The 27,193-nt window shown below is 40.4% G+C and overlaps 1 protein-coding gene across 2 annotated transcripts in view; it reads right to left on the bottom strand.

Moving 5' to 3' along the window:
* Window positions 1-5,066: 5,066 nt before the first annotated feature.
* LOC144682908 (piwi-like protein 4) overlaps window positions 5,067-27,193 on the bottom strand; it is a 73,813-nt gene continuing 51,686 nt past the window's right edge. For both annotated transcript variants that reach the window (XM_078545786.1, XM_078545787.1), the window contains 8 exons: window positions 26,874-26,946; window positions 23,806-24,003; window positions 23,047-23,147; window positions 20,203-20,273; window positions 17,267-17,420; window positions 11,040-11,165; window positions 10,132-10,279; window positions 5,067-6,039 (listed from right to left, as the gene is read on the bottom strand). In XM_078545786.1, coding sequence (XP_078401912.1) covers window positions 5,923-6,039; window positions 10,132-10,279; window positions 11,040-11,165; window positions 17,267-17,420; window positions 20,203-20,273; window positions 23,047-23,147; window positions 23,806-24,003; window positions 26,874-26,946 — 988 coding nt within the window. In that variant the 3' untranslated portion in view covers window positions 5,067-5,922. The remainder of the gene's footprint in view (window positions 6,040-10,131; window positions 10,280-11,039; window positions 11,166-17,266; window positions 17,421-20,202; window positions 20,274-23,046; window positions 23,148-23,805; window positions 24,004-26,873; window positions 26,947-27,193) is intronic.

Raw genomic sequence — 27,193 nt, 5'->3', positions numbered from 1 at the left:
ACAGATAGCGGGTGTCATAGACTTCACACAATTGGCAATCAAGGCACTCTCAAATCAGAAAGAAATTCCACTCCATTGATGTTCAACTGGTATGTAGCCACTGAAAGATTCTCATGCATATCTGCACAAGATTTTTTTTATTCATTAGCCAGTGGTGCCCACATCCCAAATTGCCCTTGTTCAGAGGGCATTTAAGAGTCACATGTAGGTAACGTAAAGGGCATTAGTGAACCAGATGGTTTTTACAACTATTGACAATGGTTTCATGGTCATCATTAGACTTTTATTAAACTCAAATTCCACCATCTGCCATGGTGGGATTTGAACTCAGATCCCCAGAGCATTACCCTGGGTCTCTGAATTACTAGTCCAGCGACAATACCACTACGCCATTGCCTCCCCTTGAATGGTATGTCAAGGTAAGCAAGAAGCTGCTATGATGCCTTCATTGCCTGCACCAGTCAAGTCTTCAAGATATTTGCACCTGAAAACAGGGTCAGCATTGATCCTGGGAGACAAAAGCTACCTTCTAAGAACTTGGCTGATGAGACCTCTGAAAGGCCCAACCACTGACCAACAGGAAAGGTACAATTGAAGGACTATGAATAGAAGAGCAGTCATTGAGGAAGCTATCGGGATGCTGAAGATGTGATTCAGGTGCCTGGCCTGACCTGGGCACAATCTTCAGTATGCGCCTGCAAAGATGTCAAGGACGAAAGTACTTTGCTATGCATTGCACAACATAGTGCAGCAAAGAGGGCTGGAGTTGCAGGGGGAGGAAGGTGAGGACCACACAGCATAATCAGAGGGAGAGGAGGAGGAGACTTAAGAGGCCAGGGTTCTGCTGCCAAAAACTTAGCTGCCAGGGATGTACAAGATGGACTCATTCAGGCAAGCTTCAGCTGATCTGAGGCAGTGCAGCCATCTGGCATACCATTGCTGAACCTACTTGGCCAGCCCCAATACAAAAGGGTCAACCACATTGCTGTGGATCTGGAGTCACATATAACCAGGTAAGGATAGAAGATTTCAATTCCTAAAGGACATTAGTGAACCAAATGGGTTTTTATGACAATCGATGATTGCTTTCAATTCCAGATTTCATTAATAGAATTTAAATTCCACCAGCTGCTATGGTGTGATTTGAACCCATGTCTCCAGAGCATTAGCCTGGGCATCTGCATTATTAGCCCAGTGACATTACCAGTACATCACCATTTCTCCCAGTTCTTTACTCAAGAGCTTGAGAAGCTTTGGAGCTCTGTACCCTGGGGCTTTGGACGCTCAGTTGTTGAATATTTCCAAGTTGAAACTGATAGAACTTTGGGCTCAAAGGGAATCAAAGGATAAGGAGATTCACAGGGAAAGTGGAATTGAATTCAAAGATCAGCCATGACTGTTTTGAATGGTCGAGGAGGTGGGAGGGGGGATGTAAGGCCTACTTCTGCTCTGATTTTTTATATTATGTTTCTGAAAGCTTACTTTCCCAAAGTCATTCTTTGCTTCTCCAAAAAATTACCTATCAAGAAATGCAGTACTGTTTTCTTTACAAAAGAAGACAGGCTTCAGGAAGAGCTGGCGATGGCATGTAACAGTAATAACTCTGACCTGCTACAAGACCACCTCCCAATGCTGGGAAACTGTACAAAGCTGAAAGGATGCTTAAGTGTGTGAAGATGATGAGACTCATGGTTTGTGTCACACTAATCACATATTTTCACTGCAGCAATGGTTTTCACTTTTGTCAGATTCAAGGCAATGCTTGTGCTGTCGTGAAACAACATGTCATTGCATCAATGGTAATTTTAACAATGCCATTTTGCTCATCCTTTTCTATTTTCAGACAGGCCGCAGTTCCTAGAGTGGAAGTCAGTACTGTGACACCATCATACAAATCTCAGCACTCTGTCATCTACATCATTTGTATTGGCTGCCAATCCAGACATGTATGCTTCAGAGGTATTAATGAGTTTCATGAGCAAAGCAGAATGATCATATCACTGATCATAGATGGGGAAGGGGCAGAGGTAATGGATAAAATAGGGTTGTCTTGTTGTTATGCAGAGGTACAGTATAACCCAGCTTCGTTGTTTTGTGACTCTGATTTCACAGATCCATGGATGAAATGGAGGATCTTTCACTAATATAAACTGATGAACAACTCATTTGCCTCAGAGATAAAAACAAAAAGCTAAAAGCTACTGTGGATGCTGGAAATCCAAAACAAAAACAGAATTACCTGGAAAAACTCAGCAGGTCTGGCAGCATCGGTGGAGAAGAAAACAGTTGACGTTTCGAGTCCTCACGACCCTTCGGCAGAACTGAAGTATAGTTAGGAGAGAGGCGAAATATAAGCTGGTCTAAGGTGGGGGGCGGGGGGAGAGAGAAGTTGAGGGTGGGGTGGTTGTAGGGATAAGCAAGCAGTGATAGGAGCAGATAATCAAAAGATGTCACAGACAAAAGGATCAAAGAGGTGTTGAAGGTGGTGATATTATCTAAGAAAAGTGCTAATTAAGAATGGATTGCAGGATACTCAAGGTACAGCTCTAGTGGGGGTGGGGTGGAAAGACTAACAAAGTTTTAGTTTTAGATTTAAAAATAATGGAAATAGGTGGGAAAAGAAGAATCTATATAAATTATTGAAAAAAAATTTCTTGTTGGCCATTCAGGCTATACTGAATCTGCATCAGTTTCTGGAAGTTATCCCCTTGTTTCATTATGTCATTTGCATGGTTTGCTACTTCTACGACAATGGCAAGAGCAGCTTGAGTATCTTTGTAATCAGCACAATCTCTAGACAGGTTCTTCACATAATCTTATATGGTAATCCTGATCGATGCAGAGTCTTGTTCCAAGCTTAAATTAGCTAAACCTTCATTGTTCAGCATGTTGATTTTGATCAGTCCTTAACCAATTACGATCACTTGCACATTAAATTCATATGCAGGAACCTGCTCTCACAAACTGATGCAAATTCAGTATAGCCTGAATGGCCAACAAGAAATTTTTTTTCAATAATTTAGAGCTGTACCTTGAGTATCCTGCCATCCATTCTTAATTAGCACTTTTCTTAGATAATATCACCACCTTCAACACCTCTTTGATCCTTTTGTCTGTGACATCTTTTGATTATCTGCTCCTATCACTGCTTGCTTATCCCTACAACCACCTCACCCTCAACTTCTCTCTCCCCCCGCCCCCCACCTTAGACCAGCTTATATTTCACCTCTCTCCTAACTATACTTCAGTTCTGCCGAAGGGTCGTGAGGACTCGAAACGTCAACTGTTTTCTTCTCCACCGATGCTGCCAGACCTGCTGAGTTTTTCCAGGTAATTCTGTTTTTGTTTTACTCATTTGCCTCATTGCACATTGTGGTGTAAGCAAAATTTCTAATAGTACTGGATCTGTGCACCAGACTAATTTTACCCAAAGACCAAACTTAGAATCTTAGGCGTTAGGAACTCTGACTGATACCCGACCTGAGTTCAGGAACCACAAGTCTCAACATGCCCAGGGAGTTTTGATGCATACACGGATTGGGAGCAGGTTCAACATTATGAGATCTTCGGACAGGGAACAAGTGCCCAGTGTGCCTGCATGGGAAAAAACGGTGTGAAAACCCGATCACGAGGAGAGCATGAGAGAGAGAGAGAGAGAGAGAGAGAGAGAAATAGAGAAGGAGCCACCAGGGGGAGGAGACTACTAGTCGGAACCATCAAAGTAAGAGGCTCCAAGCAGTAAAAGTGCTGTGGTTGAGAGGCTCCAACTAGTGAGGGCTCAGGAGAAGTCCTGAGGAGCTGAAATGGCAGAAGGTTGGTGATTGTGTGCTTTGGGCTGCTGAGGCGAAGGTAACCCTTTGGAGCCAAGGTGTCCCGTTCAACGTGGCTGAAGAGCTGGAGTTTTGCCTGCGAGTTGTTGCTGGAGTGCAGTCTCGGGAATTCAGGGGAACATAGTCTAGGGAGACAAGATTGAAACCCTGGGAGGTGAGCAGTCATTGAGGCAATCCGAATCGGAGCAGCTTTTGGAGGGAATCCTGAAGCTAGATCTTCAAGAGTGAAGGCTTGCAATTCCTCATAAGGGAGACAGAGTTTTAACAAGATCATGTAACTCAGTGAATAGTGATATCTGGGTGGATTGCTGAGAAATCTGTGGCATCTGTCTTGGTTGTATTTGCTATTTAATTTGTATTGTGGGTGTTAGAACACAGTTTGCCTGTTAATTCATATTTACCTCATGTTAATCCTGAATATTAGATATAAGATAGAAATTGTTTTACTTTTCTGACTTTGTATTGTAAAGTTTATTTTGTTTGTTCAAAAACCGTGGAATCTTGTAGCTTCATTTTCATAGTAAGTACCTTGGATCTCATACTATGCCCACTTTAAACAACAAGTTACTGGTCCCGAAAAGGATCATAACATAGGCAAATTTTAAAAACCACTCAATTAACACCCAATCACAAGTTTTGTATGTTATTGCTGTAAAGTATAAAGTAAATTAAATTTCTAGATTTTCAACAAACTTCTTTATCTATGATATAGCATAGTATTTCATCCTTCTAAAGGGAAGAAATATTGGGTTTGGGCACGATGTTTGAAAAAGATTAAAATACTGTTGGACACTTTGGTAAGCTTATTGCCATGTTGTAAACTGGTAGCAGATATGCTTTCTTGTCCACTTGGTTGAAAAAGATATCAAACAAAATATTTCCATCTCATGCCTATCTTATACCTGTTATAAGTAAATGCTGATGCCTAGTTATGATGTATAATGCAGTGTTAGAAATGATCTGCTTGATTTATGTGTAGAAGAAGCCTGTGATGCTTTGATTGGTGAATGGCAGTATCAGCTTCCTGTAATTAACCCTTTCATGTAGCCAAATGGAGTGGTACATTGCGAGGTAAAAGACTTGAGCATTACTTTTGCCCAGAGGTCTTTGGAGCTACCAGAATCCAAATCTTGTCTGTTAAGAGTCCTAATCCCATAGAGAGTAACAACATTGCCATTGGAATATAGCCAAACTGTAATAAATTGCAACACCTATCCAATACAACACACACATACGTAACTGTTGAAGGAAATTTTTAATGAACAAAATTATGACTATTTCAACCCATTCAAATAACAGTGACACTGGTTTAGATATGAAGTGTGCATTTTAATAATTATTGTTGTGCAACAAGTAAGGTTGAAACAAAGTTTGCTCAAAAATAAAGTATTTTAAATAATATTTCAAAAATTAACCGAACATTTTATAAAATAAATAAAAGAATAAGGAAAATAACTCATTAATTTTCTATTAAACACCTTTACTTATTGGCTAGGAGTCCTGCATCTTCAGCAAAATTTTAAAAAGCAGTTTTCTGATTAAAATATAGTTAACAAAGAAATATGTGGCCATAATTTTAGGTGAACTCAGTTATTCAAAAAAAAAGAAATTTACACTTATGCAAAACTGCTCTTTTCTGTTCTATAAGAAATCGTGCAACCTCAGAACATGTTTGACTTGAAGAAAATGCAAGACAGATTATAGCATTTTGCTTATGTGTCGTAAAATATAAAAATGTTATAAACATTGATCATTTTTTTTTATTACAGATATCTGCTTATATTTTACCTTTTTAAGTAAGGTTTGAGGGTCTGGAACATACTTATATATTTTAATATGGTTTTCCTTCTTCAAATGTAGATTACACAGACCAGGTGACACTTAAAATGAACTTTATTTTCTTTAAAGGCAAAAGAAACCTCCAGAAACAGAAGAGACTTCCCTAAAAACAAACATAAACTTACGGTCTGGCAAAAACACAGCTTGTTCTGGATTTTAAAACAATGAACAAATGTATTTTTTGTTTTTTGATTTTTCAGAATAAAGAAATGAGAAATTCCAGTAACTGCTTCCTGGATTGTTAAGTTTACTTTCACAGGAAGAAAAGGCGATCAGCTAACTCTAAGTCAGGCTCTCTATGAACGTTCTGAGCCACCAGAGTTGTAAGTTTGAAGGCATATTGACATGGAGCTGGAACTCGAATCACACCCTGAAAAAGGGCAAAATATGTGTATATTAAAAAGTGAAAGATGAAAAGGGGCAGAAAGCAGTCAAATCTGTTTACTACTCACTGAAAGTGTCTTCAGCAATTATGCATTGATTGGTAATGCTGTACTCAGGTGATCCGGAAAGGTTAGAAATAAAATGAATGCCATCCATTTCAGAGAGAAAAGAGCCAAATAACTCATGAACTTCCAGATTGGTAACCCTATTTGCTTTAAATACAATTTATTCGCGATGATCACAAGACGAGGGTAAAAGTATAAAAAACAGATGGATTTACACTGACAAATCATACAAAGGACCTCCCAGCAAGCTTCAAAGTTTCACTACGGTCCAGACAAGTGCCTAGATCCTACTTTTCAGGGAATGAAAAACGATTAGCATTTTTAAAAAAAAGAGGATGCTTTGAAGTAAGCTAATTTCAACAAAAGGAGAATCTATAGACAATATTACAACTGCTATTGATATAAAATCATATTTGCTTTATTTTCAAGCCTCCTAGAGGATTTCTATTATTAACCCGAAAGGGCTTAATTTATAATTTATGGATATAAATAGGAATAAACCTGTCAAATAAAGAGAGGTTTCCATCCTTGGCTTCTTTCTGGAAAATGGTGGGCACAATTAATGAAACAAAGAAAACTATCTATAGAATGGTATATATGGGAGACAATAACAGGCTACTTTTCTAAAGTTTTTGTTTGCTTCTTTGGCCATACTTTCCATAGAGAAAGTGGGGTGAACCATATGTAGAACACTACCAATATGCTTTAAAACCCGAATAATAGGAGTTCAATCTCCCTATGATAATATGTTGGAGATCAGCTCTTCATCATATGGGGTGTCAACTCCCATCCCATGGAATAGCACCCAGGACTTCAAATGTATAAATACTTATGCTGCTACTTCAATTGAATTGAAACAGTGGCCCCAATTTTAACTCACCAATGCCTGGCAGAAACAAGGCAAGAGAAGGCAGTTAAAATAATGACCTGCCCTCCTACCGGGTTCTGGTATTAATGAGCAGGTCTCCTTCTTTAAATCTGCAAAATGAGTCCTGATGATGACCTTGGAATGCAACTGCATTATAAATTGGAGGCTTAACTGTACAGTAGTAACAGCTTCCATGTCAGGCCAAATCTGTCGGGATTGTATGCCAGATTAGGTTTCCTTGTGGGCCAGGTCAGGCAGATGCAGTCATCCAGGCCTCACAAGGAAGTCTTGAGCCTCTACTTTTCCCCAGTTGCAATCAGCCTTTCCGCGCCACCCCTCCACGACTTGCTTGACTACAAGGAACATTTGCATGCGTGCTCATCAGCAAAAAAGACACAAATTCCTGCTCCTGAGTGGTTTACTAGTGGAACTGACCTGGTTTGGGCAAAAGCCTGAGGAAAGTCATTGAAATGAGGCTAGGCCAAAGTTCTGTGTAATTTTTTTTTTGAGTGCGTGGATGATTTAAGTGCACGGCCCTTTTAAATATTTTTGCACCACTGTGCACACAGAGTAATTAAAAAAGGTTGGCGCAGGGACTTTCAGGTGGGAAAAATGGGCCCTGGTAGTTAAAATTGACTGAGACTTGATGTCTCAGTTGTTTTGGGTGGGTTGCCTGCTTTACAGCCCACAACCTTTGCTCCCACTCCTCCCACTTTGTTAATATAGAGGCTAGTGCCCGAGTCACTGAAGGTGCAGTGAATACATGAGGTAATAGCAGTAACAATCTCTATAAACTGGATTGATACTGGTCAAATTTTTTATATCTTAGATCCTTAAAGATGTTAGGGATAGGAGACAACTGCTGTTTCAGTTTGGAGCAGTTTCAAATGCAGCTTCCAATTTTTTTTTTAAAAAAAGTGTTATAGCCTTCGAAAACACTTCATGTCAAACTATGTTAAAGAACTGTATCATTTCACAAGTTATAGTTAATGCTCTAGAATGTGAGTTAATTGACTAAGTCAACAATAATAAAATTCTGTTTGATTTAACATGGCAATGTATGTCAAGAATAATCTAAATCTATTTTTATGCATAGATATAACATGTTCTACCACTTATTAAAAACGGATTCTTAGCAATTCAACATTTATGATTTTTGCTGATTTTTTTTTTTTTTACTACTTTCTTTTTACTAATTTATCTCAAAGGGCATTCTTTATAGGGTTCTTGAATCAAACTACATGCACTATTTACTGTCAGTCACCTGGGGCGTGCGTCCTGATGTCACCCGTCATTTGATTTTCAGTTCAGCGGGTGTGCAGCCCATCGACCTGTCAACAGCCTATTAAGGCCATTAATAAAGTAATTAAAATGATTAATGGACCTGCCCGTCCAGCCTTAAGGTTGTCGGGCAGGCGAAGAGCCCAGGTGGCTTTCTGAAAGAGCATGAAACCTCACCCACGGGCGGGATGAGGTTTCATGAGGGATTTAAAACGTTTGGAAAATTTTTTAGTAGAAGGAATGGACATGTCCCAGCTCATGTGACAGTGTCACATGAGGGGACATGTCAGAAAATTTTTTTCTTACCTTTAATAAATTTTTAAAAGTTCAACCGATTTCCCTGAGGCAGCACTTTGCCTCAGGGAGACCTGTGCGTTCTTCCGCACGCATGCGCGAAAGAGCGAACAGACCAGCTTAGGGAATCCACCCCCCCCCACCCCGCCTGCACAGGGAGCACTCAGCGCTTCCGGGCGAATACCACACTGGGCGGGCCTTAATTGGCCTGCCCATGTAAAATGGTGGCCTGATCGGGAACCCACCTGCTTGCGTCCACTTCTGCACAACCCTCCCCGGCAGGATTAGTGCTATTAATTAATTTTGTAGCATTGATATCTAATTCTCATGCATTGCCTCACCTTTCTTATTTCTAGCTGAATCATTTTCTATTTATGGATAATTAAGGGAAAAAATAGAAAGGTAACTTTCTTAATCCTTGGATCTTTGAACTTCAGGCAAATCATTCAATGTAAGGAGTTTTTGGAAAACAACTAAATTCCATCTATTTTTATGTTTGCTTATTTTTCTACAGTTATTTATCAAAAGAATCGAAGACAATGTTGCTGAATATTTAATTAAGTACGAGCAGCAAATTCAAGAATGTATAAATGATTTAATTTAGTTTAAATTGGCAGCTTTTTTGATTATATTTCTCTCCTTTACTTAGAAGAAAAGTTGTTTCAGCAAAATGGAACTCTTCCCAATCCTACACAGTTTCAGCATCAGGCATTCTCTGGTCTGATATAAAATAGTTAGATGCTCCTATTCTGCTCCAACACATCTCAGTCCCTGAGTAAAAAAAGCAGTCCCACTGCACCAATGTGACATTTTCCATTCCCAGTTATTGTCAAGGCAAAGATTGAGTTTTGTGGGTTCGACAGGTTACCCAAACCTGGTGGTATAGGGCAGAAACACACTAATTCATTCAGTGTAGCACGTGTAGTCCTGAACATCTAATGGCATCACGGACCTGTCACAGACCTGTCATTGCTCAATTTTGTGTGGCTATACACCACTTCTCCCTCTAAGAACTTGGACACAGACTGCTCAGGGATTGCTTAACATTTTAGCCTGGAGGAGTCTCGTTCATTATCAGAATTAACCAGACAAGTCACTCCACCAACTAAAACAGCCATGCGCCTTCTCTTAATAAGCAGATACTCAAGAAAGAGTGCGGTGAAATCCTGGGCATGAGCTTGCAGCCTTCACAATCTAAATTACATTATAATGGCACAGAACAAAATAAACAAAAACTAAGCCTATTCCATACATCCAGTTTTGGTAAACTGAGTTTTTATAATCAGTTTAGAACAAGAAAACAGAATGCTCAGGAATTCACCGTTGAATACTGATTTCATTTTTTTAAGTAGGCTTTTAGGATTAAAGTCTGTTCTGATCTGCTTTTATTTAGTAAAGAGAGCATTACATTATCCAAAATCAATATCTGTTGACAAATTTGATTCCTGAAAACTAGTGCCCAATTTATTATGGCAACAGTTACTGAAAAATAGTTGGATATTGCAGAGTTGAAGGAGGAAACAGCTACGAAATAAAATAATAATGCATTCAATTTTAAAAGTCTACTTACTTGCCAGTTGTAATAGAGGTGACATATCTTGTAGGTTAATCTTTGCACATGGTCTGGTTTCATCTTGCTGTTGTCATACACAACATTGTAGTATGTTGGAGAAACAGTGCCTTGGCGTGCACATTGACTGATTAGGAAGAAGTCATACCTATCAATATTATAAAATAAAATAAGGTCACATTCAGAACACTAATCTAGTGTCATTGTATGAGGAGCATTTAAGTACTTGTGGATAATTTATTGACTTATTAAACTTATTGACTTATTTTCTGGCATTTTGCTTGTGCTAAGGGGGAAAACCTCCAACTGCCTCCAACAAGTTTGTGACCCCAATGTTCCAGAGCCATGGGTGGTGCCAGAAGGTCCTGCTCCTGAGTGGTTTACTAGTGGAACTGACCTGGTTTGGGCAGAAGTCTGAGGAAAGTCATTGAAATGAGGCTAGGCCAGAGTTCCGTGTAATTTTTTTTTTGAGTGCGTGGACGATTTAAGTGCACGGCCCTTTTAAATATTTTTGCACCACTGTGCACACAGAGTAATTCATGACTCAGAAGGAATCTAGCCTATTACTGGAACCTGGCATGTCACAAAAACAGTGAAACAAAGGACCTAGATTGCTGGATGCAGTCTTGGCAAGGGGAGGCAGTGGGATGGTGTCTCAGAGAGGGGTATCTGAGTCTTACATTTTCTGGACGTCAACTAAAGCCTGGTTTTATAGCGCAGGCAGGCATGAAGCTGTGCCCAAAGGTGAACTGGCACGTGGCTATCTTGTGTGTAGATGAAGTGGGCCCCCACACTCCCCAATGTCAGGCTGGAGTGCCTCGACATTTGCGATCTTTGCATAACCTCAGATTTGCCGTGATTGCTGTTTAATGTATAAATAAATCCATTCATTTATAATTCCAACAAACCATTCAGGGCGAGTTGCCTCGTTGTCAATCACAGTGCCAACTGGTGGATTTTGAAGCATTCCGTTTAGGTCAGCAAAGAATCTGCAGGTACCTTTTTTCCGAACTACAACGATAGTTACTTTAGGGCTAAAAATCAGAAAGATTTTCATGAAATTATTTTTAGAACTAAGGGAGAATTAAGGCTGCATGATCAAAGTGTATTATTGTCCATTAAAACCTTTTTCGCAGTCAACTAATTTTGGATCATAGTCCAGCATATTACCCATTCTTCCTACCACATCACTGAAATTTAAACTTAAAAGTGAACTATAATTTGACTAACAGCTATAGTAAGAATGACAGCATTGGACCTGATATGATGTCCAGTTCCTGCAGGTTTTGCACATTTTAAATGGCAGACACTGATTAATGAACATGCCCACAGGAAGTGTTCCAAACTGAATTTATTTAAAACGCAAGATCTCAAAACTTCTGATACACTTGGGGGCAATCTGTTACATCAAGAAAGGAAAAAGATTTTTCAAACATGAGGGTTACCACTGTTAGGGGGAAGAAAGTTAGTAAGAATTTATGGTAGGGAGAATTTATTGAAAAGGAATGAATTACTTAAAATCTCCAGGCACCCAGGGCTACCAAGCACATTGGCAGTTAAATGTTACCAGATGAACCTTGCACAGCCTTAGGGCCTGCAAACAACAAAAGGCCTTGGGAGCCGGACTGCAGTCAGAGCATTGGCAATAACAACTAAGATTAAGAGTGCTCTTCAACAGATAGAGGAAGAACAGATGGTCCTAGTTCAGGTAGGAGGGGAGGTCTCTGCCTGGGTGAAAAATAGGGACATACAATGCATGTACCTGTTACCAGAGATGTCTGTTTAATGTAAACCTATATGTTGACGAGATTGGAATCTGGAAACTGTTCTTGTACGTGACCAATAATGTATAAATATGTTGAACACTTGTAATTTAGCAGAGTGCTAGCTCAAGCTGCATTGAGATGGTTCTCCCCTTGCAATTGCTCGAATAAACAATCGTGACCTGTACCTGAGACTCCTGTGGTCTGTTTGTCAAAGTGACCACAACACCACCCTGCAGATAAGTAGAAAACAGACAGTGGTAGGGGAAGGAGTGGTAACTATCCATCCATCAGGAAAAGTGAGAAGGGACAGGTTAAATCTGGACTCGCAGAACCACTTTTTCTCTCCAATAGGTTAAAGCATTGGCTTCCACTGGGGAAGATGAAGACTACTGGCAGGACTAGTTGAGTTATATTAAATGATTTGGATTGGTATAGGGTTGGGGGGGCGAGGAGGGAGGGGCGGCTAATCAATTCAATCAGGAATGTAGTTGTAATGGCCCAGATTTTGTTGTCAATGGTGAAATGACAGTGCTCACAGATGACCTTGAAAACTTCCCTCAAAGATCTAGCGATCTCTGTAGCATAGATTTCCCCTTGATGTCAGTATGAATCAGGCGCCATCTCAAGGATACCTCCAAGCACCCAACGAAGGTGACATAATCGAGCAAGGTAAGCAGCCAATAGCATTGAAATATTTTCACAGACAACAAACCAGGAAGTAACATGCACTGCTACCCTTCACTTTTAATTAAAATTTAAGAGACCAAATTACGTGATTGGGACATACATATGGGGCTACAGGAGAAACTGAAATTTCATAATGTAATGACCCCGTAGAGACGGATAACTTTTAAGAAGAAATTCAAGCTTCCAGTAAATGGCTGAAAGCATCACACAAGATTTCAAGTTTTAAGACTTTTTACTGTAAGATACAAACTAAAAGCAACATTGACTAAACACTATTTCAGTAGGCAATTTATCCTTTATACAGAAAAGATTCAACATTTAAAATGACTGAAAATGCCCTCTACGGTTATACTTCACTCTATCCCTTTAAGTAGACACTTCATTCCCCAGGAACCAGTACAAAGTGATTCTCAGCTCCTTTTCCCTTGTCTAGGTGGAAAAGTTGTAATCCTCAAACTCACTTTCATGGTGTGGTTGCCCTGAAGATCCCTCTCTCTGGCCAAAGTTAAGTGAATCTTTCAGCTTTGTTTAAGCCCTCATGATCTTTGTCTCTTCAGAGTCTGAGCTGCCACCCGCATTTTTCATGGTGAACAATAGAGACTTGCTGCCTCTTTCTCTCTGCTCTCTCTCAGATTCTTGCAGACTGACCGTGCCTGTGAGGTTCTGTGATATTTAGGAAAGCCTGCAAGCCGATGCTACAATGACTTCCTATGGATACTTCCCCTGGCACCGTGAATGACATGAGCCTTGGTAGAGGTAGAAATCCAGGTAAAAAATGCTAATTAGCTACCCTCTAGACTCCAAACTCTATTCTATATTGGAATTAAATAGGCAATTTAAAGTATAACCGTTTAAAAAAACTGACATAGAAACATAGAAAATAGGAGCAGGAGTAGGCCATTCGAGCCTGCTCCGCCATTCATCATGATCATCCAACTCATAGCTTGCTCCCGCTTTCTTCCCATATCCTTTGATCCCTTTTGCCCCAAGAGCTATATCTAACTCCTTCATGAAAACATACAATGTTTTGGCCTCAACTACTTTCTGTGGTAGTGAATTCCACAAGCTCACCACTCTCTGGGTGAAGAAATTTCTCCTCATCTCAGTCCTAAATGGTTGTATCCTCAGACTATGACCCCTGGTTCTGGACTCCCCCACCATTGGGAACATCCTTCCTGCACCTACCCTGTCTAGCCCTGTTAGAATTATATAGGTTTCTATGAGATCCCCCCTCATTCTTCTGAACTCCAGCGAATATAATCCTAACTGACTCAATCTCTCCTCATATATTAGTCCCGCTATTCCAGGAATCAGTCCGGTAAACCTTCGCTGCACTCCCTCTATTGCAAGAACATCCTTCCTCAGATAAGGAGACCAAAACTGCACACAATATTCCAGGTTTGGTCTCACCAACGCCCTGCAAAATTGCAGCAAGACATCCCTGCCTATGTACTCGAAACCTCTTGCTATGAAGGCCAATATACTATTTGCCTTCTTTACCGCCTGCTGCACCTGCATGCTTACCTTCAGCAACTGGTGTATGAGGACACCCAGGTCTCACTGCATGTTCCCCTTTCTCAGTTTATAGCCATTCAGGTAATAATCTGCCTTCCTGTTTTTGCTACCAAAGTGGATAACCTCACATTTATCCACATTATACTGCATCTGCCATGCATTTGCCCACTCACTTAGCTTGTCCAAATCACACTGAAGCATCTCTGCATCCTCCACACAGCTCACCCTCCCATCCAGCTTTGTGTCATCTGCAAATTTGGAGATATTACATTTAGTTCCCTCATCTAAATCATTAATATATATTGTGAATAGCTGGGGTCCCAGCATTGATCCCTGCGGTACCCCACTAGTCACTGCCTGCCATTTGGAAAAAGACCTATTTATTCCTGCTCTTTATTTCCTGTCTGCCAACCAGTTTTCTATCCATCTCAATACACGACCCCCAATCCTATACGCTTTAATTTTACACACTAATCTTTTCTGTGGGACTTTGTCGAAAGCCGTCTGAAAGTCCAAATAAACCACATCCACTGGCTCCCCCTCATCAACTCTACTAGTTACATCCTCGAAAAATTCCAGTAGATTTGTCAAGCATGATTTCCCTTTCATAAATCCATGCCGACTCTGTCTGATTCTGCCACTGTTTTCCAAGTGCTCAGCTGTTAAATCTTTTATAATGGACTCTAGAATTTTCCCCACTACCGATGTCAGGCTGACCAGTCTATAATTCCCTGTTTTCTCTCTATCTCCCTTTTTAAATAGTGGGGTTACATTAGCTACCCTCCAATCTGTAGGAACTGTTCCAGAGTCTATAGAATCTCGGAAGATGCATCCAGTATTTCTAGGGACATTTCCTTAAGTACTCTGGACATTCCTAACACCTCCCTGTGACTTGAAGACTAAGGCCCGGATTCTCGCAGAGACGAGGAGGCTTAGTGGACCTTCCAAAATGGCGGGTGGGACTCGGATCTGGAAGTTCTGCCCAATTTCCATCAGATCCCTATGCCGCTGACAGCTGAAAAGTGGCAGAACATGAGTCACACATAAGGAAACCTAAACTCAGCTGGGTCTTTTGAACACAATGTTGAGTTGGCATGTAGGGCATGAGGTGTCAGTGGGTCAGAGGGCTTAAAATATGACCAAATAACTGGGTCAAAACTCCAGAGATCCAAGGTGGGCCTTTTAAACAGCCCATCTCAGCACTCAGCAGCCGCTACACCACCTTTGATCTGCATCCAGGGCTGATGGGCCCAACTCCATCCCGTACCCATTCCCCTGGAACAAAGATCCCACCATCTGGGGGAGTTCCTCCCAAGGCAGGTGTGGTGAGCCAGGAAATTTCCCAACTCACTCTATCACCTCTGGAGCAAAGGTCTGGGTCTGACAGTCTATCCACTGTCAGCACAGTTGCTCGGGTCATTGTTCACAGGTATGAATATCTTTCACATGCTCTCCAGTAAAACAACCAGCCCGTCCCTGCATCCTTAACAACCAAACCATCCAGGCTTGATATCAACAGAATTCAGTGCAGGTCACATGACCCCCTCCTGCATTCTTCCACTTTACTGTAAATTAAAGACACAGTCCTGAAGCATATTAATCTTATAAAACCTTGCATTTGTAACAATAAACAAATCATAAAAAAGATCTGGGAGTGCCATCCCCCATGCTCCTCCTGGTTCCATAAAGCAAAAATTAAATGGTTTCTGGGCTGTTTCCGAGCAACCTCCAGTGGTCCCTTTAATAATTGTTAGCTTACACTGGCTGAATACCTTGTGCAAATGGATAGAGCATCGCATGGTGCACACTGTCACATGGTGCACATTCTGTCCATTAGTATCTGTTAATTTCAATCAGGGTCCTACAACAAACACAGGATCCCAGTTTGCATTTTACAGTAGCCTCCCCCATCTTTCTGGCAGACCTGCATCAGACTGACCTTGGGCAACAATGGGGCAGCAGAGATGCCCCTGACTCCCCTAAAATTTTCACCTGCTGCCTGGCCACTTTTCAGGTGAGATCCTTTGCAATACTCATCGAACTGCTTTGTTATGAAAGCAAAATACTGTGGATGCTGGAAATCTGAAATAAAAACAGCAAATGCTGGAAAAACTCAGCAGGTCTGGTAGCATCTCTGGAGAGAGAAACATAGTTAGCGTTTCGAGTCCGTATGACTCTTCTTCAGAGCTTTGTTACCTTCTGCTTTGTTACCTTCAAGATGCTAGGTTAACAGACATTAAACAAAGGCTGAACTAGATTATGGAAGGGGAGGAAGAGCAAGTTGCAATTACAGTCCATGTGGAAGCTAGTACCATAGGAAAGACTAAGGCTGAAATCCTGTAAAATGCATTTAGGAAACAGGCTTAACGGCTGAACTTCAAAGGTGGTAACCTTCAGATTCCTTCCAAGCTCACATGCTATATAATGGGTAAATAATAAGTTTGGGGAGCTAAAAGTGAGAGTAGGACTAAAGAAACTAGGTTCAAACTAATAAAAGATAAACTTTGAACTATTATCAGGAAATGATTCTTTACATTTTTTTTTCCGGTTGGTAGCATTCTCGCCTGAGACAGAGGTTATGAGTTCAAGTTCAGTTCCAGGAAAAAAATCAAAGCCGACACTCCAGCGCAGTATTGAGAGAGGGCCACACTGTTGGAGGTACTATCTTTCAGATGCAGTGTTAAAACTGAGGCTTCATCAGCTTTTTCAGGTGGTTGCAAAAGATTCCATGACACTTATTTTGAAAAACAACAGGGGAGTTACCTGTGGTGTCCTGACCAATATTTATCCCTCAATTAACATCACACAAAAAAAATTCTTGTTCATTATCACATTGCTGTTTGTGGGAGTATACTGTGCACAGATTGGCTGCCAGTCTACCTACATTACAACAGCTGGATATTCAACTGCAATTATAAATCTATGTAGCTCCATTTAGCTTTACTTTTATAAAGTAAGATTTAAACTTAGGAATTTGAAAATAAGAAGTATGCAGAAATATCACATTCTTGCTTTAGAGCAAGATATTGTTACAGGAGGTTTGCTATATGTACATACATTTTAGTCCTTTCCTATTTATAAATATGCATATTATTGTGATTTCGAGAGCTCTCTGCTCAAGCAATTTAAATGTTCAGTATTTCTGACAAAAAATATGAAAACCTTACCTATAGTCCAAGTTAACCATCTTGAAGCTGTCCAGTATTTGGGGCACTTCATAGTCTACTAATGTCATGAGTTGCCCATCTCCTACACCATGGCGATAAACAACAATGCGGCCAGGCAAGACATGATTTACTTCAAGCCATTTGTTTAGAGCACCTATAAAATAACATGCTAGTCATGAAATGACATTATCAAATGGGTAACACTTCCCAGACCGTTTCACTAGTGCAAGTAAAACATTTACAATAAATCCTTATGGGTCTTAAGTTCACAAAGTTGACAGCTATTATTTCTGGTGAATGGATGCATTATCCATTGCATGTTGCTTGCTATACATCACCTGAGAATTCAGTGTCAGCATCAAGCATTCTCATGGGAGATGCACCAACAGTTTAACATAGAGCACTGCTTAGTCTACACTGCTCATGATCAACGATCAGAAATGGTATCTCTTTATTGAAGTTCATACTCTGATACTTACATGAAGCTAACAGGAAGGACAAAGGAGATAGAAGGAAACTCATTGGACTGAATTTAATTTGTGTGACATAGGTCTCAGTGGCAGACCTGGACGCAGGCACTATCGCCACACCGTTGGAACGCAGCCAACTGACTGTGATCACACGACGGCTGGTCAATTAATGACCTGGAGACGTGAGGCCTATCTAATGCTGCCATTGGGGTGGGCAACAGGCACTGATCTCAGCATTACCTGGACGAAAGGCAGGTGCTGGCCTCAACTTTAAAGGACGCAGCATGCAATGCTGTCTTGTTCATCAGGATCGCCACAGCAGTAGTGCTGACCATCCCTTTGGCTGCAATCTGGACTTCACCCCTGAAGAGCCCTGGATCCCAGAAGTTCAACTAAGGACCCAAGAAGAGGACCTGGAGGCTGTTGCCAATATGCTGCAGGGAAGACACCAAGTGGCAATGCCTCCTTTAATGTCAGAGACAGGGGGAAAATAAACAATTCAATAATCTTCAGCATTTGCCACTGCCAGCAGAAACATCATGAGCCCTCTCACTTGCACTCAACAGCCCAAATGGGTTAATATGTGATAGTATAGGAAATCTAAATGTGTAATTGACATGAGGTATTCCAGAGGATGAGATATTGGAGGCGAAATGTGACGTACCCAAGACCTTGCCAGTTGAGCATTCAATGTTCCAGAATTCCTCTCACACTAAGGCAAATGCTTGCTCAACATCAGAACTATATTAAGACATTGCAAATATTCTTCTGTTAGGGGGAATACAGTAAGAATTTATTGAAAGGGAATTACTTAAAATCTGCAGACAGTGTCATCAAGTACATTAACAGTTAAGGGTTACCAGATGAACTTTGCACACTCTTAGAGCCTGCAATCACCAGAAAGACCCTGGGAACCAGACTGGAGACAGAGGATGAAAACAATATAGATTAAGTGTGCTCGTCAACAGATAAGGAATGGACAGATGGTCCTAGCTTAGATAGGGGGAGAAGGCTCTGCCTGGGTGAAGGCTGAGCAATGTTCTTGTCAGTGATGTATAAATAAGCTGTATTCTTGTAATTTGGTAGAGTGCCACCTCAAGCTGCTTTGAGGTGGTTCTCTCCTTGCAATTGCTCAAATAAAAGATCGTGACCTGTACCTGAGCCTCCTGTGGTTCATTTGTCAAAGATATCACAACACTTCAAAAATTTGGTCCAAATGGCTGTGATAGCAGAGTCAAATAGCATTTGTTCAGTATTATCACAGAAAGTTTCTCTATAACACAGAGCATCCTGAAGTGAGGTCAGATGGACATAGGCTTAATTTACCATTGAGCATCCTCTGTTATACTCCTGAAAGCCAGCTGGTGAAGGAAGAATCCAGAGCCCGTCTTACTTGAAATAGGTTTATTCACAGAGTGAAACACTACAGGTATATAGCTCCTAACCTATATATAAGTGTGTGTATCATATATCTCCACTCTTGTGTCAGTTAAGTGTCTCCAATCAATACTCTCCACCTGTATGTTCTTAACTTCAATTGATATAATTAACATCCTCCACCAAAACAACTTTAATTTCTTTCATTCTCTTTTCCTGAATTCAATGACTCATTGGGATGCCTACAGTTCATACCACATTTTTGGTGTGACAGATAAAACTTTGTATTCAAAATTTCATTCTGCTTTTATTTCGCAATACATTGGGTTAAGCTGGTTGATTTTCTTTTATTTATGTGTGAGAGAAAACACAAAACAAAGCAGTATAAGGAAAGGGTTAACAGACTAGATACACATTCAAAGCAGTATTTGTTATATGAAAACCGTATGGGTGCAATACTTACTAATTCCAACAATATTTGTTAAATGCAGTGGCACTGCTAAATTGGACAATTTTAATTGAATAGAATTGTTAATCACAGCAAATGGTTGAAATCAGGAGAGGCTGATTGAAACCAGGCAGGTAATCAGAGAGGGACAGGCATCTAGGCATGGTAACAGTTAAGTACCATGACTGAGATATTTGGTAGGCAGAGAAAGATGCAAGTTACTTTACTATTTTCTTAACTCTTCGATTTTTTTACTAGATGCCAATGGGGAAACCTGTTCAATAATCCTGGATAAGACTGCCAATCTTTTTCTCCCTTTGAAATGTATTATAATTGATATTTATTTTGTTCATTGCATTTGATAATTTTTTTAACCCCTGATAAGCCTCAGGTAGGCATTGTTGGAGAGTGTTATCAGTTACAAGAGTAATACGTGGAAATAATAAAAGGCTCCATAATGCAATGTGTTATGACATTACAATATCATAAAATACAATTTAATCAATTTGTTATGGTGGATTTGAACTTCCACATCCTGGATTACTAGGCCAATCCCATTATCACTATGTTACCATACATGTGTCATTTATCAACCAAAATTTATAGTGCCTAAAGTAAAAAAAAGGGACAAATGTCAGTACCTCTCATGCAAACTTTCAAACAATCAGCTACTTCGACATTGGAAGGCTGGAAGACACAGCGAGACAACCATCTGCACAAAACAATCCAGTCAATCTGAGATCAAAAGTAACAGTTTTACTTCAAATTCACTCTATTGAATCATTTTGATTATTATGTGGATCGATTGTAAGATTGAGTCAAAAATAGGAAAAAGGTTAAAATAAAACCATAAGACATAGGAGCAGAAATTAGGCCATTCGGCCCATCAAGCCTGCTCCGCCATTCAATCATGGCTGATAAGTTTCTCAACCCCATTCTCCCGCCTTCTCCCCGTAACCTTTGATACCCCTACCAATCAAGAACCTATCTATCTCGGTCTTAAATACACTCAATGACCTGGCCTCCATAGCCTTCTGTCGCAATGAATTCCATAGATTCGCTACTCTCTGGCTAAAGAAGTTTCTCCTCATCTCTGTTCTAAAAGGCCTTCCCTTTACTCTGAGGTTGTGTCCTCGGGTCCTAGTCTCTCCTAATGGAAACATCTTCCCCACGTCCACTCTATCCAGGCCTTTCAGTATTCTGTAAGTTTCAATCAGATTCCCCCTCATCCTTCTAAACTCCATCAAGTATAGACCCAGAGTCCTCAAACGTTCCTCATATGTTAAGCCTTTCATTCCTGGGATCATTCTCGTGAACCTCCTCTGGACCCTCTCCAGGGCCAGCACATCCTTCCTGAGATACAGGGCCAAAAATTGCTCACAATATTCTAATGTGGTCTGACCAGAGCCTTATAAAGCCTCAGCAGCACATCCCTGCTTTTATATTCTAATCCTCTCGAAATAAATGCCAACATTGCATTTGCCTTCCTAACTACCGCGTCAACCTGCAAGTTAACCTTAAGAGAATCCTGGACTAGGACTCCCAAGTCCCTTTGCACTCCAGATTTCTGAATTCTCTCCCCATTTAGAAAATAGTCTATGCCTCTATTCTTCCTACCAAAGTGCATGACCTCACACTTCCCCACGTTGTATTCCATCTGCCACTTCTTTGCCCATTCTCCTAACCTGCCCAAATCCTTCTGCAGCCTCCCCGTCTCCTCCTGTCCCTCCACCTATCTTTGTTTTAAATAGCTGAACTAAGTATCAATTTTGTTGAATCAGATCAGATGAAATGTGAATTAATTCCTCATTGGCCAAAAAAATCCAATGCCAAACTACATCTCAAAAGGAAATATTTTCTTTTTGAATTAAGAATTGCATACACTGAAAATTAGTTTCTCTATCATGTGCATTATACTAAATGACAGTGGAAATGTACAGGAAATGCAAAAGCAGTCCAAATCTCACTGTAATTCTTCCATCAGATACATGGTTATAAGTTGCTGCCAACAACAATAATGCCAATTTTCCCTGCTTGCTGTAAGTACTTCAGGGATGTTAGACTGCAGAAAGATATCCATGGGCCATTAAGGTGGGCAGAACAGTGGTAAATGAAGCTCAATTCGGGTAAGTGCGAGGCAATGCATTTGGGGAAGGCTAAAAGCAAGGGAATGCACAATAAAAGGTGAGATACTGAGAACTGTAGAGGAACAGAAGGACCTTGGAGTGCATGTCCACAGATCCCTGCAAGTCGTTGGACTAGTAAAGAAGGTGCCCCAGGAGGCCTTCAGGATATTTACAGCCAAGGCAAAGAAGATAAGAGCTGGGAGGTTACGCTGGAACTATATAATACGCTAGTTCTCCACAGTTAGAGTGCTGCCTGCAGTTTTGCTTATTATACTGTAAGAAAAATGTGATTGCTCTCAAGAGGGTACAGAGGATATTTACAAGGATGAACTGGGGAATTTTACTTATAAGGAAAGATTGGATAGGCTAAGGTTGTTTGATTTGGAAGAGGTGACTGAGGGAGAGACCTAATTGAAGTGAATAAGATTATGAAGGGTCTAGGTAGAGTGGACAGAAAGACCCATTCCCTTTAGTTGAAGGATTCATAACCAGGGGACATGGATTTAGGGTAAGAGGTAGGAGGTTTAGAGTGGATTCGAGGGCAAAGTTTTTCACCCAGAGGGTGTTGGGGATCTGGAACTCACTGCCTGAAAGAGTGGTGGAGGCAGAAACCCACATAACATTTCAAAAATACTTAGACATGCACCTGAAGTGCCATAATCTGCAAGACTAGGCCCAACAGTTCCAAGTGAGATTAAGCTGGATGGCTACTTGTCAGCTGACGCAGACATGATGAGCTGAATGGCCTCCTTAAATTAAATAAATTTCTATGATTCTATGTTGCCCTTTGTCAAATGCCTTTTGAAAGTCCATGTACACTCCATCACCCGCATTACTCTCATCAACCAACACTCTATTACCGCATCAAAAAACTCAATCAAGATGGCTAAACATGATTTGCTCTTAACAACTCTGCGCTGGTTTTCCTTAATTAATCCACATTTGCCCCAGCGGCTGTTAATTTTGTCCCAAATTATCATCTCTAAAAGCTTTCCCACCACCCAGGTTAAACTGACAGGCCTGTCATTACCAGGCTTAAACATTTTTGAACAACCTGCAAGCTCCCCTCCAAGTCATACACATCCTGACTTGGAAATATTGTCGTTCCTTCACTGTCACTGGGTTAGCATCCTGGAATTCCCCAGCCAACAGCACCGTGGGAGTACCAACACCACACAGACTGCAAAGATGCAAGAAGGCAGTTTACCGCCACCTTCTCAAAGGCAATTAGGGATGGGTAATAATGCTGGCAAAACCCACATCCCATGAACAAATGAAAAAGTGTATTCTGAAAGTTGCCATGAAAATGTAATACTTGAAAGGTTGGAATTTGGTACAATGAGTCTAAACCGAACTTACTTTGTGATTGTAGTGTTGATACTTGCCACAAATCCAACGTATATTCCCTTTCTGAGTGCGTCACGGTTAATATCAATACCGATGACCATCAATGACTTTAACTGTAAAATAATGTTTAATTTATCTAATTACCACAACACCCACATCACTCACATGTACATATACGAGTGTTAAATAAAAAGGTCTGGAAAATCGGGTCTGGATAATCTAAGTGTAACATGGTCAGTAAACTTTACATTATGCACAAAGTTTCCTCCTCCTGAGTCTTGAATGACAGGATCTTTCTACACATTTAGGATTATGCCCTGAACAAATATGGGGCTGCAGACAAGGAGAGTTTCCTACTACACTGATGATGACATCTAATGACTTGAGTGTTTGTGATAGATGCCTGTGATCTGCCCACAAATTTCTTCAACCATTTGTATAGTGGTATAAAATCCCAAAATACATTAAAAAAAATGTGAAAATTGAATGAAGACGACAAAAAGACAGACAGGTGGAGCAGTATTATTTAACTACTGTACATGATAAGAGGGAGATAAATTTCGGACAGACCAAGTGTATGCGTTAAAGATCAACTGTCTGCAATCAAGTAGATTCAAGACAGCAATGATCCATTTAGAGAATACTTGAAAAATATATGAATATTTCAATGTGATTAAATTGTTAATACAGCTTAAAACAGAATAATGTGCCTGTTGAAGTCAACGAAAGCCAAACTTTAACTTTAGACAAGATATAGAACAGAGTACTCACAGGAATCTCCACCATCCACAATTCTCCCCCTATTTTGCAAGCCATCTGCAAAGCAATTTTGGTGACAATACTCATCATATTTGCTCTATTTAGAGTACGGGCCACTACACATTGACTTGGAATTGGCTTTTCTACACACAAGAATTTCTTTATACAGTCATAATTATTCTTCTGATTTGAGGGTAGGATGCACAATACCTACAATTCAAGAAAAAGATCATCTGTTAGAAAGAAAAAATCAGGATAGAAATTAATATAAAAGAACATTTCTGACAAGAGTTAACAAGTTGAAATGTTAACTCTGTTTCTCTGTCTATAGATGCTGCCAGACCTGCTGACTATTCCCAGTATTTTCTGTTTGGATTTGGAGTAGAGATTGATATATATTGTGACCACTTCTCAGGCAAAAAAAGATCAGTTTAGCAGTGCAATAGCTTGCGCACAGTTGGAGCAGATGTTGGTTCCTCTCTCAAATTTGTGGGGCTCCTTTTTAGGTACCTTTTTAGGACAGTTACTTAAACCAAGTATTAGGCGTCTTTGATATGTAAATTAAGGACTTAAAGCTTGTGAAAGGACACCTTTGACAAATTAGTCACCTCATGAGTAGGATGGCAGCCCTTGTGATTGTCAACAATTTTTTTTCCCTTCCTACAGAGCCAGGAACACCTTGACTCCATAGGAGACACCCACCGCCTCACCCACTACCATAGCCAGCTCCAAACCTTCTCCAAGAACTTACCTCAGGGTTGCTACCGGTGAGTCAGACAACCAATGAGTGGTTTGTCACAAGGATGAGCTGCTGGTGGAGTTGCAGCCAGCACTGGCAGCTCACTCAGCATATAAAGAGGAGGCCTGAGTCCAATTTCTATTGATCCTCGCACCTCAAATATTTTAGCCTAGATTTTCCTACTGGCAGGAGGGGAGGAGAGCAGAGGAAAAGCAAGCCCCAGTATGAGATCCCCACTCCAAAATCCTTACAAAGCCAATTTCCTGGAGTCTGCTGGAAGCAACTATTAATTGCCTATCATGTGCTCAGTCCACCTTAAGCAAATAATAATGGATGGATAAGGTTTTTCTCAGGCCCCAAATCCTTCCTCTACCATCCAGTAGCTGCTAGTAGAACCCAATGGTTCTACGGATCATTTGTTGGGACAGGCTTGTAGCAGCCTACAGGATCTGTGCAGTTAAAAGCCACAAGGCACCTAGAGAAATGCAGGGAATTATTTTAAAAATTCTGAAGTATATTTAAGTTTTAAAGTTTATTTAATGCCTTTAAATTCCTTTTAAGTATTGTTGTGATCTCATTAGAAACCACAATTTTGGATTAAAAATCCAAAATCCCAGTTATTTACTGAAAGAATGAAGCCACAAGATTCTACAGTTTAAACAGAAGAATCTTTTACTATACAAGAGTCAAACATAGCAAACACTAAATACTATCTTAGGTAACCATCTATAGTCTCAAATTCAGAATCAACATAAGTTAAACATCAATTGACAGACAAATTGTGGGCGATTACAGACTATGAATTACACAGTAAATGACATATACAACTAGGAGAGATCTTATAAATTGGCTCAGCAGGCTACTTAGCATTTATGTCATCAATTTTAGTCACAATGTCCGTCAAAACTCTGTCTTCCTCACAAAGAATTTCAGCTCCTCTTCTTCTAGGATTTAGCCGGATTCCCCAGCCGACCACCAACCTGGGTTTCACAGGCACGGTCTTCACCAAAAATAGCACATATCTGCAGAACCTCTTCAATTCACTTCGGATAGTGTAGATTCACCAATGTAATCTTCAAGTAATAGAAACAGCTGCAGCAAATGTATCTTTGCTTATTCTCAGCTTCTGGATTGTGCCTCTGTCTTCTCCAGCTAGCCAATGGACTCATCAACTTCTACTGAACTCTGATGGCTCTGTCTCCTTTTATACATTTTCAGCCAGAGGTTTTGGTTTCCATTCTTAGTTCCAGCCTCAGTTTCCCTAGCAACTTGGAAGGGATTTGGGTCTGCCACAAGAAATACAAGTTTTTCCCACAGATTCCACCACAATATTTTGGTGCGTTTTTTAACCCTAAAATGGAAAAAGTTTTATCTGGGTAGCCTGAAGCGATGGAGCAATTCCTCCACAACAACAATCTACCTTTATATAGCAGCTTTAACATAGCAAAGCATCCCAAAGCACATGTGGAAGCTGACATGTTTTTGGATATAGTCACTGAGGGGCGGTGAGAAGTAGAAGGGGAGAGAGGCTAGATCCCTGATGGACTCGAAGTAATAGTACGAGAACAGGAAGGGAAGTTTTTTCCTGTTGCAGAGAAAAAAACCATAAACTGTAAACCTTAAATTACTATATAGGTGCTTTACTTTTAGCAAATGTAATTGCCCATGAATAAATTATTTGCTGAGTTAAATAATAATTTTAAGCTTATCGGCATTTACGTGTACATTTCACATTATCTGAACAGTTCTGAACAACTGGTTTCTTGCAAGTTCAGGTGTTAATTAATCAATCTTAGGTATTTATAGTTAATATTTGAAAAAGACTTACATTTATATTGTAACTCTTTCGAGTACATTCACAGTTCCTGGTTTCCGAGAGTGGGACATGAACCCACAACCTTCTAATTCAAAGGTGAGGGTGCTATGAACTGAGCCACAGCTGCCACCTCCTTTCATGGCTTCAAGACACCCTAAATTGCCTTGCAGGCACTGAAGGTACTTTTGAAGTGGAGCCCCTGTTGTGATCTCAGAAACACAGCCACCAATTTGCAGACAACAAGCTCCCATAAACAGCAATGTGATAGCAGCCAGATAATCATGTTCATTGAGAGTAAACTATTAGATGAGCTTATGACCGGAGTTGATTTGATGTAACATGGAGGCTACATTCTTCAAAACCTCATCACTGTTTCGTAGAACTCTATAGTCAGAAAGAACGTGCCTATTTTAAGTTTCCAGTGTGCAGCAAGTATAGTCAAGTCAGAAAATATCTAAGGCTAATTTTGCAGAAGCTTTGTACTACCTCTTAAACAATAAATACAGATTTAGTCTGCATATTTACCAGCTGTGTACTGCTCTCGATGTGATGCCTCAAAGCTTGTATGAAGGATGTGGGGCTTTCATTTACTTGTACCCTGTAAACACATCACAAGCCAACAATCAACACGTAATTGTTTAAGTAAATTAGGTTAGCAACTCAATGTAATGAGAATAGAAAACATATGCGTTCAAGCATTCTCATTAAAATAATGGGCCAGGACTTCCAAGGAGTGGCAATCACAGTCAGATTACTTACCTTAGTTATGAATGGCAGATTTCCCGCCAGGCCTTCTGACTCAGGCCTGCTAAGAAATGTGCAGTGTACTGGGAGACTTCAGTGCT

The sequence above is a fragment of the Cetorhinus maximus genome, chromosome 7 (assembly GCF_964194155.1).
Source record: "Cetorhinus maximus chromosome 7, sCetMax3.hap1.1, whole genome shotgun sequence".
NCBI lineage: Eukaryota > Metazoa > Chordata > Chondrichthyes > Lamniformes > Cetorhinidae > Cetorhinus > Cetorhinus maximus.
Note: the sequence above shows the minus strand (reverse complement) of the source record. Positions and strands in the feature narration are given on the sequence as shown.